Here is a 16,167-nt window from a genome sequence, read left to right as displayed (position 1 = left end):
TGTTTGCATTCATTTGAAACAGCCTTCCATTTAAATCCTGGTGTAACTAAAAGGGTTTATGTGAACAAATGAATTGAATACAAGAAGGAGATAGAACTGCCTCTCAGAGGATGTTCTCAGATTACCCCTCTATAGAGACAGAAGCAGAGCTGCAGGTTGGGCAGATGTGTGTTTAGAACTGGAATTTAGTACTTTAGTCTGGGGAGCTGGTGGCCCACAGGAGCAGGCAGCCAGTGAAGTGTGCTGGAGCCATCCTGGTGGCTCCCAAACACAGGCTTTGGCTCACAGATCTGCTGGCTTCCCACACTTCCTTGGGGCACTTCCTCCCTCCCTGGATGAGCCCTTAAATGCATGGGATCCACGGACACCGTGTCATAGAATCACAGGGTCATAGAACCACCAAGGTTGGAAAAGAGCTCTAAGATCACCCATCCAGCAGTCCACCTATCACCAATATTTTCCACTAAAGCGTGTCCCTCAGTACAACATCTAAACATTTCTCAAATGCCTCCAGGGATGGAGATTGTTCAGCTGCTCTCAGGATCTGTACCTGGAAACTCTTTCCTCTTGTCTTCCTGTAGCATGATGAGTGATGAGCAGTTGTTCCTCAGTCACCTTCCCATCCTTCCCATGACTCAGCTGCCTTTGCTCTTGCAGCTGCTGGCAGCCCCACTGTCCTGGAGCATCATCCCTGGGCCCAGTGCAGGACCTGCCCTGGGTCGGGGTCCAGGGCTCCCACCCACCAGGCCATGTTTGCTGGGAGGGCAGCATGGGTCCCTCAGTGCATTGCACCCAGAGCTGCAGGTAGCCCAGGGCCTGTGTCTTTCTGATAAAAAGGAGAAAGTCGGTTAATCCTGGAGCCAGAACAGCCACAGAAGAGGAGACTTCAGGGAGGATTTAGTGAGCAGTGGCCCAGATACATCAAACCATCTTCAGCAAAACGCAGTATCCCATTAGGGCTCCTCTTTGTGTAACAGCTTATGTTACTTATCCTATTAGATGACTGACACTGCTTTGATGTATTCCAAGGAGACTGTGCTAAACGTTCTGCCATGGTTTTCCCAGGTAGATTTCTGCCACCTCTGACATGAGGTAAGGTCCGTGCCCACCAGGCAGGGTCCTGAAGGGAGGGTAAGTCATGTGTCTCTGCTCCTTCCCTTTGCTGCTGGAGGTGTTGTCCCCAGGTGTGCCAGCATCATCCCTCCTTCCCTGTAGCACTGGGCAGGCTCCATGCTGACCAGGGAGGTCGCTCTGGTCTGCTGGGTCTGCTGGGTGCTGGCCTTGTGCTGGAGCTCTCCTGCCTCCAGCCTGGATTAATTCTGCTGATCCCTGGTTTCTTCCCAACAACATGAGCTGTTCACCTCAACCAAAAGGTGGAGCGTTTAGATAATCAAAATCCATTCTGAAATTAGAGATTGGCCTATTTCTGTTGGCATTATGTCACTCACTTCCTCCAGGTCTGCTTAATGCAGATCCCCACACGTCCACTGTGGTTTTGCCATGCTGAGGGTCTGCTAGGCAAAATGAACTTGAACTTTGTTCATGCTGCAGCTGGGGCTTGGCTGAGCCCTGGTGGAGCAGCAGGGCTGAAGCTGTTGTCAAATTAATGGGACAGAGCAGAAAGAAAAGTCACATTGCTGCCCACCGCTTGGAGAGCTGTGAGATGCAGCCTTGACTTCAAATAGTTCCTATCTACAGGCAGAGAGAAGGGAAGAGTATGCCGTGATCAAGTGCTGGAGCACTGCAAAGCAAGAAATGTTTTGTTAAAATGATAAAACCTGGCACCCACGTCGCTGCAGGGCTGTGCATACTGTGAGTGCAGATGAAAATTCACTGGCTTGGAAGTAAAAGGGTGTTAGAAGTGCCTCTTTGGAAGATGGCCACAGGGGTGACATCTGTATCATCTTCTCCTGTGCGTGGGTTTGGAATGTGAAAGATATTTCTGGAGAGCTGAACCTTACCAATAAAACTGGCTAGCTCCAACGACTAATAATGACAGTAAACTCAAGCAACCTCATGTCGTGTCCTTGTGAACCCATCACTCCACAGTGACCTCGCATCTGCCGTGCTGTGGGGTGATGCTCACAAAGCCAGTGAGGGGAGTCCATCCAGGAGAACGTGGCAGGAGTTTGGGTGTGGAATGGCTCCAGAGCTCAGCATAGCTGCTGCACTGCAGCGCCATTAAATGCTGTGTCATTAAACGTGGTGCAAGATGTGCAGATAACCCTGCAAAGCTGGGGGACAGCACAGTGGTCAGTGGGCAGGGAGAGGGAGGGATATAACTAGAGAACATTTCGAATTTGAACGCCAATGAGATTCCTTCCCAAACAGCCCTTGTCACACTCAGCCCAGTGCCAATGCTGCATTCCAACTATCACTCTGCTGGGAGAAAGAAGAGGACAGACTCTTTAGTGGGACCTGTTGTGGCAGGATAAGGGGAATGGTTTCCAACTAAAAGAGGGGAGATTTAGGTTGGATGCAAGGAAGAAGATTTGCACAATAAGGGCTGTGAGGCACTGCATAGGTTGCCCAGAGAGGCGGTGATGCCCCATCCCTGCAGACAGCCAAGGTCAGGCTGGAGGAGCTCTGAGCGCTGATGGAGCTGTGGGTGTCCCTGTGCACTGCAGGGAGTGGGACCTGATGGCCTTTAGGGGTCCCTTCCAACTCCAGTGATGCCCTTGGCAGACAAAACTGGCCAAGGGAACAGGAAAGGATGATGGTACAGGAAAGTGCTGCAGCACTTCTGCAAAAAGACACCAGTGCAGCAGAACACGTGCAGATAAGAAGGCAAGCTTTGCCTTCTGAATTAAGGTTCAGGAAGCAGCAAAGTGGTTGTAAATGTTGCTTTTCAATAACTGCGCTTGCAGGCATTGAATCCATTGAAACCTTAGAGGAAGGAGAGTTTCTTCCATGAGTAAGATTGTAATCAAAACCCCCTTCTTCATTGTGAGCCTATTGGTTATCACAGGAACTTAGTTCCTGCCCATACTCAGATGATAGTAGATTTTTGAGTCCTGTCTTCCTGATACATTAATGTTTGCTTTAAACAAATCGAATCCCACTTTACAACGCCGTAAGTAAGCACAGAAGGTGACATATATATCGCAGTAAAATTTTATGTGTGTTTGCACAACTACCTGACAGCACAAACATTGGTGTTTTCTTATGGGATGCGCTTTGAGGTTTCTTGTGGGGAAATGAGACTGTTCACAGCTCACAGCTGGGAGGCAGACATTTCCCCTCTTGCAGATGCTCCAGAGGCCAATAAGGAAAAGGAAATTGTTAAGGGCAAGAGATACCTGTACAGTGGGGTATTGCACCTTGCCGTCAGTACACAGCTCCTCGTCCTCTCTGCAGTCACACGGGGCATCGACTCCCTCTGAGTTTGCTGCTCCAGCGCTGCGCAGGTGTGCGAAGCAGATCCTGTGCTGGTGGGTGAGTTGCCCTATGACTGTGGGCATGGTGTCTTTGGGGGGCAGACTGAGTCCTGGAGAACTCATTCGGTCATTTTGCTTAGCTTGGATTTTGGCGTAGAGAGGCAATTCCACGCACGTCGTGTCCTTCAGAACTGTGAAAGTTTGTCATATTCTCCACAATCCTCAATGGGCCAGAGACCCCTGGTTCCTCAGATGGGACTTCTGTGAGCCTGGCATGGCTTCATGGCCACCCCGGTGATCACAGATCTGGGTGACTCGTGGCATTCGCATGGACCCATCAGGAACCATGAAATGCAGGGCATGGGATAATGTCCCATCCCTACCAGGTATACTGTTCAACCATCTCATCTGTGCAGAAGTGAGTCATGACAGAAAGTGATTTTGAAACTTGATGTAAGAGAACAAGATGTAGGTGGGAAAACATCTCTTTTTTTGATTCACTCAGTAACTTTCTGGAAATCCTGTCCATCTCCCTGGCTGCACTGATCCAATGGCTGAGCTGCAAATAGTGCCCAGGAACAGCTCCAGAGTTTTCCTGGGGAGATCTGGATTTCTCCATGCAAGCAACGCAACTCAATTCTGCACACTTCTGCCCAAGGAGCAGGAGATTCTTTCTCCTGGCACCAGGTGCTCCCCAGGATGATGCTTGGGATCTGATAGTGGGACGCAGTCTCTTCTTTCAACTGGTCCCACAAGGTAGATGGTTTCATTTGGGTTCTGCTTCATGCTTGCTGGACTCCCATTGAGCCACACAGCATGTTCGTTCCAGAAGAAAGCAGGGATCTCACTGGGGTCACTGCACCCGGTTCCTCACCACCTCAGCACGGATCCAGCAGGAGAGACCCTGGTGTGACAGAGCAACGGGACTGCACTGAGCAGGGCTGCATCTCCAGCACGAACAATGCAGAAGTGACAGGAGGGAGCTGAGCAAACATCTCAGAAAGCAGTTGGTGGCACATGCACAGGGAATCCTGCGTGGCACATGGGGAAGTGCACTGATGAGCTTTTCTAAGAACTTGCTTGCCACTCTGCAGCTGGAGTGATATTTGCTCTGGTCCTGATAAAGGCTCTTATCTGAGCAGATCAATCTACCTGCTGTGGGGAAGTGCCCGTTTGGGTTACAGCCCCGTTACCGGCAGTCATCTGTGTGCCCCAAGTCAAGAATGGGATCGGCCCTGGGGGCAGCGTCAGCCGCACTCCTCCCCAGCACCTGCAGCTATAAATCCTGTGGTTCAGAGCTTGTCTCCAGACACATCCTGGGCTTCTGAGTGTCCCTGTGGAGGCAGCATGGGTGAGTGTGAGTGTGAAGAGCAGGGTGGGTTGCCCCTCAAGACCCACTGCGCCAGCAGAGCCCTCCCTTTGCTTCTGTGGATGGAGGACTGGCTGCCAGGGCAGAAAGATGGCACCAGGTGCTTCACACCAGCAGTGGAACTGTGCTCCACACTCACCTTGTCTCTTCCTCCCACAGCTTCCCAACGTGCTCCCCTCCTGCTACTTGCCTATGTGGTGGCCCTGCCTGCCCTGAGTCTCGTTGGTGCTGCCCAAGACCTGACCCTCCTCAGTCGATCTGTCTCCAATAGCAGTACATCAGCTCTCAGCGTGCTGACGGATGGTAGGTACACGGAAGGCCTCCATCTTTGCAGGCAGAACCCTGCTTGGACCCCATGCACAGGTGTCCTGCCCTCCCTCTGTGTCTGGTTTAGGATAGGGAAGGTTGGTCCTGCAGGGAGGTGGGGGTTGGGCTGGCTCAGCAAGCAGCTCAGCAAATCCTCTGCTGGTTGCAGTGGTATGGAATAAGGCAAACTGGGTCCAGAAACAGCACAAAGTGCCACCAGTGGTAGAGGAGGATGACTGATACCCGTTTGGCCAGAGGCACGGAAGGCAATGCCATGCCCGATCTCTAACGCAGCAAAAATATTTGGAAGTGGGGACTTTAGAAGATAAAGGTGCCTTCTCCAGCCAGGAGGTATTAAGGCCCTACATGTCACTGCTTGGGGCTCCACTTCTGGAGACAGAAGGCATTTGCTGATCTGAGTTCCAGATCAGGCTGGATCTCCCCTGCCGTTTCCAATTCTTCTCCCTGCTGTTGGTTTTCACACTCCAGGTGAGCTCCGGCTGGTGAACGGCTCCAAACACTGCTCCGGACGGGTGGAGGTCTGGTACCGCAACGAGTGGGGAACAGTGTGTGATGACAGCTGGGACCTGAAAGATGCCTCTGTGGTCTGTAGGCAGCTTGGCTGCGGGGAAGCAGTGTTAGCCCCATCTCAAGCTTTTTTTGGAAGTGGATCCGGGCCTATTTGGCTGGATGATGTTAACTGCGTTGGGAACGAGAACCTCCTCACTCAGTGCACGCTGAAGGCCTGGGGACAACACAACTGCAGGCACAGCGAGGATGCAGGCGTCGTGTGCTCAGGTAGGGTGTGCTGCTCTGCGCCCCTTACTAATATCCAACTGTAGGTGTGCTATGGGATGCGCCTCTGTCTTCTTGGACAGGGTCTTATTTGATCCCCCTCTCTCCTGCCACACTGGCCAGCACAGGCTGGGTCCAATGCTGCGTGTTCCTGTGCCACTCTGGGTGGAGAAGGGCCTCACAGCACCTCTCACCCTGACCACACTCCAGGTTGGAGGCTGGTGGATGTGAGGAAGTGCCCAGCAGGCTGCAGTGCTCGTGTGTGTGTGTGTATGTGCACCATGCAGGCTGATGAAAGCATTTGTGTGCTGGCAGAGGCTGTTCTTCTCTCCTCTCAGCCACAGGAAGAGGCAAGGTCCTTTTCACCTCCCTGCCCAGTCCAACCCTGTTTTAGCCACACATCCCCTTTCAGCATCCATATTGTTCTCCTGGTCTGATACCAGCACGGTCCAGTGGGACTGGGGCCCTTCCCTTGGGGCCACCTCCTGCCAGGTCCTGTCGGGAAAGACGAGCAAAGGTCTGAAGCCAATCCATTCGTGCTGCCAGGAGACACATTGACCACTCTGGGCTGTGACAGCTGAGAATCTGCGAGGTGCTCTGGCCAGTTGTCCTTCTGTCCTGCCACAGAGTGAAGCATGCTCTTGTTCTGTTGCACAGCCTTTTGTTAAAGCACCTCTCTCCTGCCGCAGGTTGGCCCAAGGACTGCAGTGAGATCTCTGCAGACAGCCCCAGTGGCGTCTACGTCATCCAGCCCTCAGGGCTCCACCCCATCGTGGTGTACTGTGAGATGAACGTGACAGGTGGGGGCTGGACGGTCATCCAGAGGAACCGCTACAACACAGACATCACCTGGGCCGAGTCCTGGAGCACCTACAAGTACGGCTTTGGGAACGTGCACAGCGACTACTGGCTGGGCACCGAGTACATCCACCAGATCGCCAAGCAGAAGGTGTACCGGGTCAGGTTCGTCATCCAGGATGCCTCCAACAACATCAGGTTTGCAGAGTACAACCTCTTCAGTGTGGACAACGAGTCCCAGGGCTACCGGCTGCGGCTGGGCTCCTACTCAGGGACAGCGGGGGATGCCATGACTTCAGCCAATTCCGCTGTTGTGCATGACAACATGAAGTTCTCTGCTAAAGACTTGGATCAGGACACTAACAGTGGGAACTGTGCCTCTGCCAACGGGGGTGGGTGGTGGTATTCGTCCTGTTACTCCGTACGTCTGAATTTCAAGGGCTACTTGACGTGGAGCGGTCTGTGCAATGGCAACTGCAGAGCTTCTGCCATCCTCATCAAACCAGCGCCCATCTGCTAGCGCTCCTTGTCTGCTGTCCATCCCAGGCACCTTGCCTGGGTTCCCAAGAGATTTTTTCATCTCTTTTGTCGAGTTGCTCTGCTTCTCTTGCTGGGTTCTTCCTCTGAGCTGTTATTATCTTCTTTGCATCGTAATCAGAATAACACATTGCCAAACCCGTCCTGAAAACACATTGCTTTGGAGAATAAAATGTCCTTTAGAAACATAACACCTTGATGATCATTGGGCTTACATAGGAAGATTTTGGGTAATGGGAGGGCTGTGGGGGGTTACTGTGAGCAGGGCTGAGGAGGAGCAGGCTGTCCCCTTGCAGCCTGCAGGCTCCAGGAGGAGCAGATCTCCAGGTGCAGCCACGGAAGAGCCCACATGAAAAAGGGGCAGTGGGGGAGCAGCAGAGATAGGGAGAAAGACTTTTTTCTTCTGGTCGCTTAAAACAAGAAGAGATAAATCACATTAATCTCTTTCACACCAAGTCTGTTGTGCCTGTGACATTAACTGGTGAGTGACCATAGAATGACTCAGGTTGGAGCAGACTTTTAAGCCCATCCAGTTCCAACCCCTGCTGCGGGCTGGATAGCTGGATAGCTCCCCAGCTCAGGCTGCCCATGGCCCATCCATGGCCTGGGGCACCCTCAGCTTTTCCCTGTCTTTGTCTCAATCCACGAGCTTTTTTTTTTCCATCATGTTTTCTTCCCTGGTGCTGTTAGTGAGGAGAAGTGAGAGAGCAGCGAGAGATGGAGCTGAGCTGCCCACCATTGTGAAACCCCCACAGCACCCCGAGGAAAAGGTCCCTGCTCTTCACTGTGTGACTGCGTGGGCCCTTTCTCCAGAGTTTATGTCACCCCTCATTAGCTGGGGGAAGGATAAAGCTTCCTTATTTCCTAGCTTGAACTAACTCTGCTTGCAGTCTGTTGCCTATCCTGGGTCTCACTGTCCCCTGAGACTCACAGCACCACCCCCCGTGTCTGGCAATGGGACATGAGGGATGGATCCCCCATGGCACGAACCCCCTCCTCCTGCCCCGAAAAGCCTAGAGGCCCCTCAAGGCCCCCTGATGCCCTCCGGGACCACTTGCATGTGTGTGTGCAGTGTAGACACAGCAAGGAGACAGGAGGCAGCGAAGTCTGGCTCTGGGGTTTATTGCAGCTGATTTCTCACAGTGTGGGTAGCAATTATGGGACTGGGGAGCGAAGGGGACCGGGCTGGGGATGGTGGCACTCCCCCAACGTCTGGCACAGTCAGCACACATCGGTGGGTTTGACCAGGATGAGGGACGACACGCAGTCACCCCTTGGGCAGATTTCTGGCCAGAGGATGTACTTTTTGCCATTGAGGAGGACATTCTGGCACCTGTCGTACCACCACCCCCCGTAGCTGCTGGCGCAGTTCCCGCTGTGCTGGTCCTGGTCCTTATCCACCGTGCTGAACTTCATGTTGTCGTGGATGCCCCCATACGAGGAGTAGTAGCTGGTCAGGTAGTCCTTCCCGCTGCTCAGGAGCCGGCCCAGCCTCAGCGGGTACCCGCTGCTCTCGCTCTCCACTCTGAAGATGTCGTACTCAGCATAGTGGGTGACGTTGGCTTTGTCCCGCACGACGAAGCGGACCTTGTAGGTGCCCTGCTGTGTGAGCAGGTGCAGGTACTCGGTGCCCAGCCAGTGGTCGCCCTGCACGTTCCCGAAGCCGTACTTGTAGGTGGTCCAGGACTCCTTCCACGTGATCTCAGTGCTGTAAGTGTTTCTCTGGACAACAGTCCAGCCCTTGCCTTCGGTGTCCATGTCACACCACACCACGCGGGGGGGGGACTGTGCCGGCTGGATGACGTACACCCCGCTGGGGCTGCTGCTGGTAAGGCGGCTGCAGTCTGCGGGGAGCCCTGAGACAGCAAATCAAGCAAGACACGCATTGCAGGATGTGCTGGTAAGGCACTGTGGTGCAGCTGGACTGGTGCTACAGATGCTGGATTTCAATGGGTGCTGCACCCTGCCTGCGGAATATGTTGGGAGTAGCTCTTATCTACCGGTGATAAAAGACAAGAATCAGCCTCCTCTGCAGCCCAGGTTTGAATGCAGAGACTGGAACACAGATGCTTGTACCCAGCACCTGGCAAGCACGGCTGCTCTCAGCAGCACACAGTATGGTACACAGCAAACCCGGGGCTTCTCAGCTTGGTGGGAGCACCCACACCCCTACTCACCGACCGAGGCCGTGGCACACACTGGGCTGGTGCAGAGGAGAAGCATCACCACCGCCACGGGCAGGAGGATGAGGTTCCCATGGAGCTGGCGTGTCCCAGCCTGCAGCCCTGGGGAGGGAAAGGTGCAGCACCGTCAGGACCCCTGGACAGCCCCCTGCCTCTCAGTGGCCCTGGGGAGCTCTGACCAGGGAAGGCAGAGCTGCAGACGTGGAGCAGGATAAGTGGGCTGGGAGATGGCTTCCTCATCCCCGCAGCCAGCCTCCTCCCTGCCCCACAGCGCAACCTGCGGTCATGGCTTCTTCTGCTGCTCCTGGTGGTTTTGTTTGTTTGTCTGTTTGTTTTCTACAGGGCTAGGGGTAAACAGGCATTTTAATGGCAAATGATCTGTGCTAAGCACAGTCAGGCCAAATAGTTTGACATGCTGCAGCTGAGCTTGCTGTATAGAACTCACTGCTCCAGATGCAGAACGTGCAGTCTATGGGGACACAGCAGCAGCAGCAGCAGAGAAGTGAAAATAAACGAGCTGGCAGAAATGGGAGGACACTCTCACCTGTTCTGGCTTCCATGGCTCCCCACTGCTGACACTTAGCTTGATCTATTGCATCCCCTGCTGTGCGGCAGGACTGTGCCTGAAGCTGTAAGCACTCAACCAAACGAGCTGTTGGAAAGAAAGAGAACTCACCCATTGCCACAGTGCTGCACGGGTGCCAGGAGCCTGAGCAGTGAGTCCTGCAGCTCTGAGCCCCATGCTGGGCTCAGCCCCTTTATAGCTGGGTCTGTCCCAGTGCACACCCCCTCCATTCCTCGTGTGCCCATCTGGGATCTTCTCTTTGCTCAAGGTTACACAAATAAGTTGTAAATTTATTTCCATTACAAAATAAAGCGTTCCTTGCCTCCCAGCTGTGGGGCATTTATCAGATGCAGTTTACTGGAAGTGTTTGGGTGTTGTATCTCTATAGTAATCTACCAGCTGTTGAGCTAAAGGAGATGAAGTGTGGGGGAAAGTCAAACAGAAGGGAAAGACTGTGAAAATAGAAGGAATCAGGTGCAGGAAGTACTGTGATTAGTGGTGGCACGTATTGTATGGCATGTGGGAATTAGAGAGTGTAAAACCTACGAGCAGTGGTTTCCCAGCACTGCTGGGCAGCAGCATGTCACAGCCCTCCTGCGATGGCACCAACTCCACAGTCAGGCACAGAGCTGGGCTGCACACACTGCACACACTCCCTGCCTGTTTGTGCCCACTATGGGTAGATGCTGAGGGCTGAAGTCAGCAGCCTCCCCCCACCCCCCCGAGGCATCCCTATCCCCAGAAGTGCTTTGGGCAGCTCTGAGCACAATACGCGGTCCCTCAGCAGCACCCCTTCCCCTGCACTTCCCTCCCTTCTTGCATACATGGTGGTGGCAGCTCAGGGGGCTCTGCTGACCGCCTGCTCTTCCCATTGCACACAGTATGGGCACTGGCCAGCAGTGCTGTGCAGGCTGCATGTGCTCCGAGAGAGCATCCTATATGGTCTGGGGGTCCATATGGGATATGGGGTCCTATATACATTCACGGAGCTCTTCAAGCAGCACTTAGAGCCAGCAGGATCGCATCAGGTCCGTTTAACAAGTGAGGGGTCTCCCTTGTTTCACAAAAGCTCTCAGGGCCGTGTTGGAGTCTCCTTTAATACAGCATATTGTGGGGTGCCAGCAGGTCCTCACCTCAGGTACCGTATGGCGCTTTGGTGTCGAGGTGTGAGGACATAAAGCAACCAGAGAGTGTCTGAAGGAGGGCAACCAGGAGCCTGAAGCATCTGGAGGGGCTCTGCCACGCAGCCCGGGTCAGGGAATGCCTTCAAAGGGTTTGGTGTCAAATCCAGTAAGTAATAATGCTCCTTATCTGGAGCATTTGCCAGTTTGGTGGAATGCTGTGCAAACATGGGATGCTGCTTACTGGCTGGTTTAGGATCTCTTATCACAGAAAGCTACAGCTGGGGAATGAACAGCGATGCTGACACATGGAAGGCAAACAAAGCATCCATTTCCAGCCGTGATGATGATGGAAGGCGGAGCGCCGCCCTCGCCCACCAAGCCCCATATAAGCGCTCTTCCTCCAGGCCAGGCACCCCGGCTTCCCGCTCCGCAGGGACCCCGCAGCGACATCATGGGTGAGTGTGTGCTGGGCGCCGTGCGGATGGGCATCCCCTGCACTCTGCCTCCTCTGGGCTGCTGCCCGCTGCTGGCTGCTGCTGGCCCCTGGGCTGTGGGTCAGCGCGGTTCCTGCTGCACCCCCACCCACTCTCTGCCACCCTCCTGCTCCTCACGCTCTCTCCTGCACCGCGCTGTGTTGTAAAGGCAATGTTTATTTGGCTTATATTTGTGCCCAGAGTATGGAGTGTGTTAATAAGAAAGCAGAGTGGAAGCTAGTTAAGGTGTTAAGCAGCCATTGGCCTGAAGCCTTTTAGGGCACGGGAGCAGAGCAGGCAAGCTGCAGACGCACATCTATGGGGCTGGCCATGAGCAAGCTGTCAGGAAACCTCCCGATCTGGCACAGACTGAAGGAGTCTGATTGGTCAGATTCCCAAATGATCCTCACTTGACTGTGGAACCCATGGAGTTCTGCTTTGTCCAATGCTACAGCTGCACAGTGGGGCTCCACCCCTGGAAGCTGCGGTTTCCATAGCCCTGTAGGTTGCAGACAGTTGCATGCTTTTGCAGAATGTTTCTTCTTGGGAACCGTTACACTTCTGCCCCTCAGTAAAGCAAAGGCATAATTAATGTTGTGGCTTTGTCTACTCTACAAGTTTGTTCAACATTTGCTGAGTTTATTGACCCGAAGCTCCCTGACCAGGAAGGCTGGGTTTGCACTTCCACTCACTGTGTGTGCTCTCCTTGCAGCAGCTCATCACTCCAGCCTCCTGCTCTGCACCTGCATGCTGGCCCTGCTCGCCCCAGTTCTTGCTTTTCAGATCGAGAACCTGACAAGACTGAAAGCAAATCAATCTGAAATTCTTAATCTCCGCTCGGATGGGCACCATGATGGTATGTGTTTTCTCTCTTATACCCCTGAACGTTGTTCATCCGAACACTGAGAGCCTCCTGATCTCTGCACAGAGCGGAGGTGTGGAAGGTAACGTTGGCGGAGGGCAGACACACTCAGAAAGAAGAGGAACCCGATCATATCTTCCTCCCTTTTCAGATATTCTCTGCACATTGCATGATCTGGGAGTTCAGCCTGCTTTATTACTGACAAGGTTGACGCGGTAGCTTTATCTAGAGACCTGCAGATATTCAGAGGAAGACCTTTTCTCTGGCTATCTGTAGTGCATCTAAAACCCTGAAATGTCACCAGGGACGGTCACGTTGGATACTGGGAGAAATTTCTTCTCCTAAAGAGCGGCGCTGCAGTGGCACAGCTGCCCAGGGAGTGGTGGGGTCACCGTCCCTGGAGGTGTTCAGAGCCGTGGGGATGTGGCACTGAGGGATGTGGTTATGGGCACGGTGGGGTGGGTTGGGGATGGGGATCTTAGAGGTCTTTTCCAACCTTAATGATTCTGTGATTCTATGGAACTTCAGGTTTCAGTCACCAACCAAAATGCCTTCTTGTTGAAGATTGTCCATGGCCGAATGGTATAATAAAGGAGTCATATCAATATCGGAGGTCACAACACTGTGGGCGTTTGAGGAATACAGATTTATGGATACGGATGCTGTGATTTCTTTATAAAGAGAGCACTGCTATCGCTTTGCTTTTTATGATCTGAACAAACACATTAACCCCTTCAGTCTGCAGTGAGGAGCTGGTGACTTCAGCTTGAGGGGTTACAGCAACATCACTCAGCAGTTTTATCTAATTCCACGCAGTCTGTTTGCTTCTCAGTGCCTCTCCTCCAGCAGTCTCTCCCTGTACTCATCACAGCTGCTCTGATGGCAGTCCATACCACACAGCTCTGTAAAGACATAATGCTGAGTGGACCAAACAGTGCTGCTCAATGACTCATCCACTGTAGTTTTACCTTTCCCGGGATCTCATTCTTTCGAAGAGTTTACAATGCAAAGCTACCATATAGAAGAAAACGGAGCCGAGTGGCATTGCTGAAGTACCCTACAAACAACAGTGATAGAAATAGCAGCCCGTGGAAGCCAGAGTTACATCTGTGCCGCGGCACAGGGCTGCCCAGCTCACTCTGTTTGCTTTTCCCCATGCAGGTGAAGATGAAGGAAACGCACGGCGTGGAAGAGCCATTGGGACAGGTCAGCACAGACAGCCCATTCCCCGCGGGGTTCTGGCGCTGGGAGGTGCAGTGGGGGTCAAACAGCAGCGGGGGGGCACAGACCCGGGAACAGTGCGGCTCATCGCCTGCGGGGCAAAACTCATTGCAGAACTGTACTTAGAAAAGCTCCTTCCAAGATCCCAAAGGATTCTCCAGCCCTTACATATACACCACACATCCTCTCCTCTGCCGTGAAGCTCTGCACAGGGCAAGCAGAGAATGCACCTCCCAGGCTATGCCAACAGGAGGAGGTTCTCCCCTTCCTGAACCCAGAGATGAGGTGGATCTCAGAGCTGCAGGAACAGCACACTTTCTCATTCAAGTTTCTGTAAAATAATGTAAAAAAAAGCCCTCACCGGGCTAAGCTTGAGCCCCTGAATTATTAGAAGGAAAGAGAAATTTGAAAATCCAGAAAGGCTGAGGAGACAAAAATCTGAACATAGAAAGGGAAGCAATTCTCTGATTACATGGTCAAAATACGTTCACGTTGTTTTAATCACTGTGTTTCCCTTACGAAGGTATTCTGTTCATACGCTTACAGTGGGAAACACAGTGATAGCCTTTTTACTACCCTGTCAGATTTCCACATCTGCTAATTTTCTAGCACTCGGTCTCCCAGAACCCAACAAGCAGACTGGGTTATCTTGTTTCAATCCGCCGCAGGTTGGCCCAAGGACTGCAGTGAGATCTCTGCAGGCAGCCCCAGTGGCGTCTACGTCATCCAGCCCTCAGGGCTCCACCCCATCGTGGTGTACTGTGAGATGAACGTGACAGGTGGGGGCTGGACGGTCATCCAGAGGAACCGCTACAACACAGACATCACCTGGGCCGAGTCCTGGAGCACCTACAAGTACGGCTTTGGGAACGTGCACAGCGACTACTGGCTGGGCACCGAGTACATCCACCAGATCGCCAAGCAGAAGGTGTACCAGGTCAGGTTTGTCATCCAGGATGCCTCCAACAACATCAGGTTCGCAGAGTACAACCTCTTCAGTGTGGGCAACGAGTCCCAGGGCTACCAGCTGCGGCTGGGCTCCTACTCAGGGACAGCGGGGGATGCCATGACTTCAGCCAATTCCGCTGTTGTGCATGACAACATGAAGTTCTCTGCTAAAGACTTGGATCAGGACACTAACAGTGGGAACTGTGCCTCTACCAACGGGGGTGGGTGGTGGTATTCGTCCTGTTACTCCGTACGCCTGAATTTCAAGGGCTACTTGACGTGGAGCGGTCTGTGCAATGGCAACTGCAGAGCTTCTGCCATCCTCATCAAACCAGCGCTCTTCTGCTAGCTGCATTCTCCTTTCCTTTCCGTTCAACCTGTGGCTAAGTATAGCTCTGCAAAGAGATGGAATAGGCAAAACATGTCATGGCCAAACCTAGTGCCTCTTCGCTGAGGCTGTTTGTATCCTAGCTACTGAAGAAAGTAAGCCGTCCTTCACTTCTCCCTCTTATAGATTTCCTCTGCTCCTCAATTCTGCCTTTATCCTTTTGCTCAGATCCGGGTAATTTTAAATGTGTTAATAATCAGAATAGTTACTCCCAAAATCTGGAGTTTCCAGATGTGCAGTGTGCCTCAGATAAAATGTGAAACAGCCAAACTCCAATGCATCTCTATGGCTGTGTGAGTTGATCGACACCTTTAACTTCAGGCAAACAACACAACTTTCACTTGCAGAAAGATTAAAATTTCTTGATCAGGACCGCACAAATTCCCACTCTCTGCCTTCTGTACTTCAGGCTTAACACTTGTTAAGTATCAGAACGAATCTGTATTCAAAGAACCATCCCAAGTGTTAACATCTGTTTTAAGTCTCTGCTGTGCTCACAGAGGTTACTGCGTTCAAAAGTTTCCTCTGCTGAAGCTCTGCTTTCCCATAGGACAGGCATTTGGGAAGGAGCTATGAATTAAGAGCTCGTGTGTGCTGTGCTGCAAAAGCCAATGGAGTTCAGCCACTGGAGATGGGAGGGGATGGGAAGCCAGGAGTCTGCATGAGGACTTCTGTCTTCTCTCGTCTCTCACCTTCAAAGCAGAGGGCTTTGTGAGCTGTGAGCTGTGATGGGACCCATCTGCACATGTAACATTTAGAGCAACTTCTCAGGATTTCAGTTGCACACAAAATGATTGTCCTGCTGGAAAAACAGACCAGATGGTCCTCCTGGATGTGTGTTCTGCCCTCCCCTCCAGGCAGTCAATACCCGAGTGCACCTCGCCATCTTCAATCTCAAGCTGCTGTCTGACTTACGATAAAGCTTTGTTAAATCACTATATTTCTTTTGGGACCTCTTCAGTGAGATAAAGCAAGCTAGAGTGAGTTGTTTTCAATGAGCTGCTTTGTTTGTCTGCAGTCTGAAAAAGCAAATGTGCCATTGTGAATGGCTTTGAATGACACCCCCCAATCCTGGGTGCACCCATTGCAGGGTCAGGGAGCTCAGAGGTGCAGAGCTGTTCTGCTGCTGTGGACATGTGCTGTTCACACACTGTGAAGCATATGGTGGGGGAAAGCTTTGCTGCGGCAGGGCATGCAGCATCAGATACATCAAGTCGGTCC

At 52.6% G+C, this 16,167-nt stretch overlaps 2 protein-coding genes across 11 annotated transcripts; one reads left to right on the top strand and one right to left on the bottom strand.

Moving 5' to 3' along the window:
- Window positions 1-4,684: 4,684 nt before the first annotated feature.
- Window positions 4,685-15,941, top strand: ANGPTL6 (angiopoietin-like 6). 9 transcript variants are annotated; one of them, XM_046902539.1, is made up of 4 exons: window positions 4,685-4,728; window positions 4,906-5,049; window positions 5,542-5,850; window positions 14,279-15,327. In XM_046902539.1, the coding sequence occupies exons 1-4, from the start codon at window positions 4,725-4,727 to the stop codon at window positions 14,905-14,907; spliced, it is 1,086 nt and encodes a 361-aa protein (XP_046758495.1). In that variant the 5' UTR covers window positions 4,685-4,724; the 3' UTR covers window positions 14,908-15,327. The 9 variants fall into 9 exon arrangements, with proteins under 9 accessions (XP_046758495.1, XP_046758493.1, XP_046758490.1 ...); XM_046902537.1 differs by having other exon boundaries at window positions 4,685-4,734; XM_046902534.1 differs by having other exon boundaries at window positions 4,685-4,734; window positions 5,527-5,850.
- ANGPT1L (angiopoietin-related protein 1-like) lies at window positions 8,289-10,105 on the bottom strand. 2 transcript variants are annotated; one of them, XM_015295673.4, is made up of 3 exons: window positions 9,910-10,105; window positions 9,360-9,467; window positions 8,289-9,038 (listed from the first exon to the last, which is right to left on the bottom strand). In XM_015295673.4, the coding sequence occupies exons 1-3, from the start codon at window positions 10,043-10,045 to the stop codon at window positions 8,404-8,406; spliced, it is 879 nt and encodes a 292-aa protein (XP_015151159.2). In that variant the 5' UTR covers window positions 10,046-10,105; the 3' UTR covers window positions 8,289-8,403. The 2 variants fall into 2 exon arrangements, with proteins under 2 accessions (XP_015151159.2, NP_990264.4); NM_204933.4 differs by having other exon boundaries at window positions 10,042-10,105.
- Window positions 15,942-16,167: the final 226 nt, after the last annotated feature.

The sequence above is a fragment of the Gallus gallus genome, chromosome 19 (genome assembly GCF_016699485.2).
Source record: "Gallus gallus isolate bGalGal1 chromosome 19, bGalGal1.mat.broiler.GRCg7b, whole genome shotgun sequence".
Classification (NCBI taxonomy): Eukaryota; Metazoa; Chordata; class Aves; order Galliformes; family Phasianidae; genus Gallus; species Gallus gallus.
The sequence above is the reverse complement of the archived record's forward strand: the minus strand, read 5'-3'. Positions and strand labels throughout refer to the sequence as shown.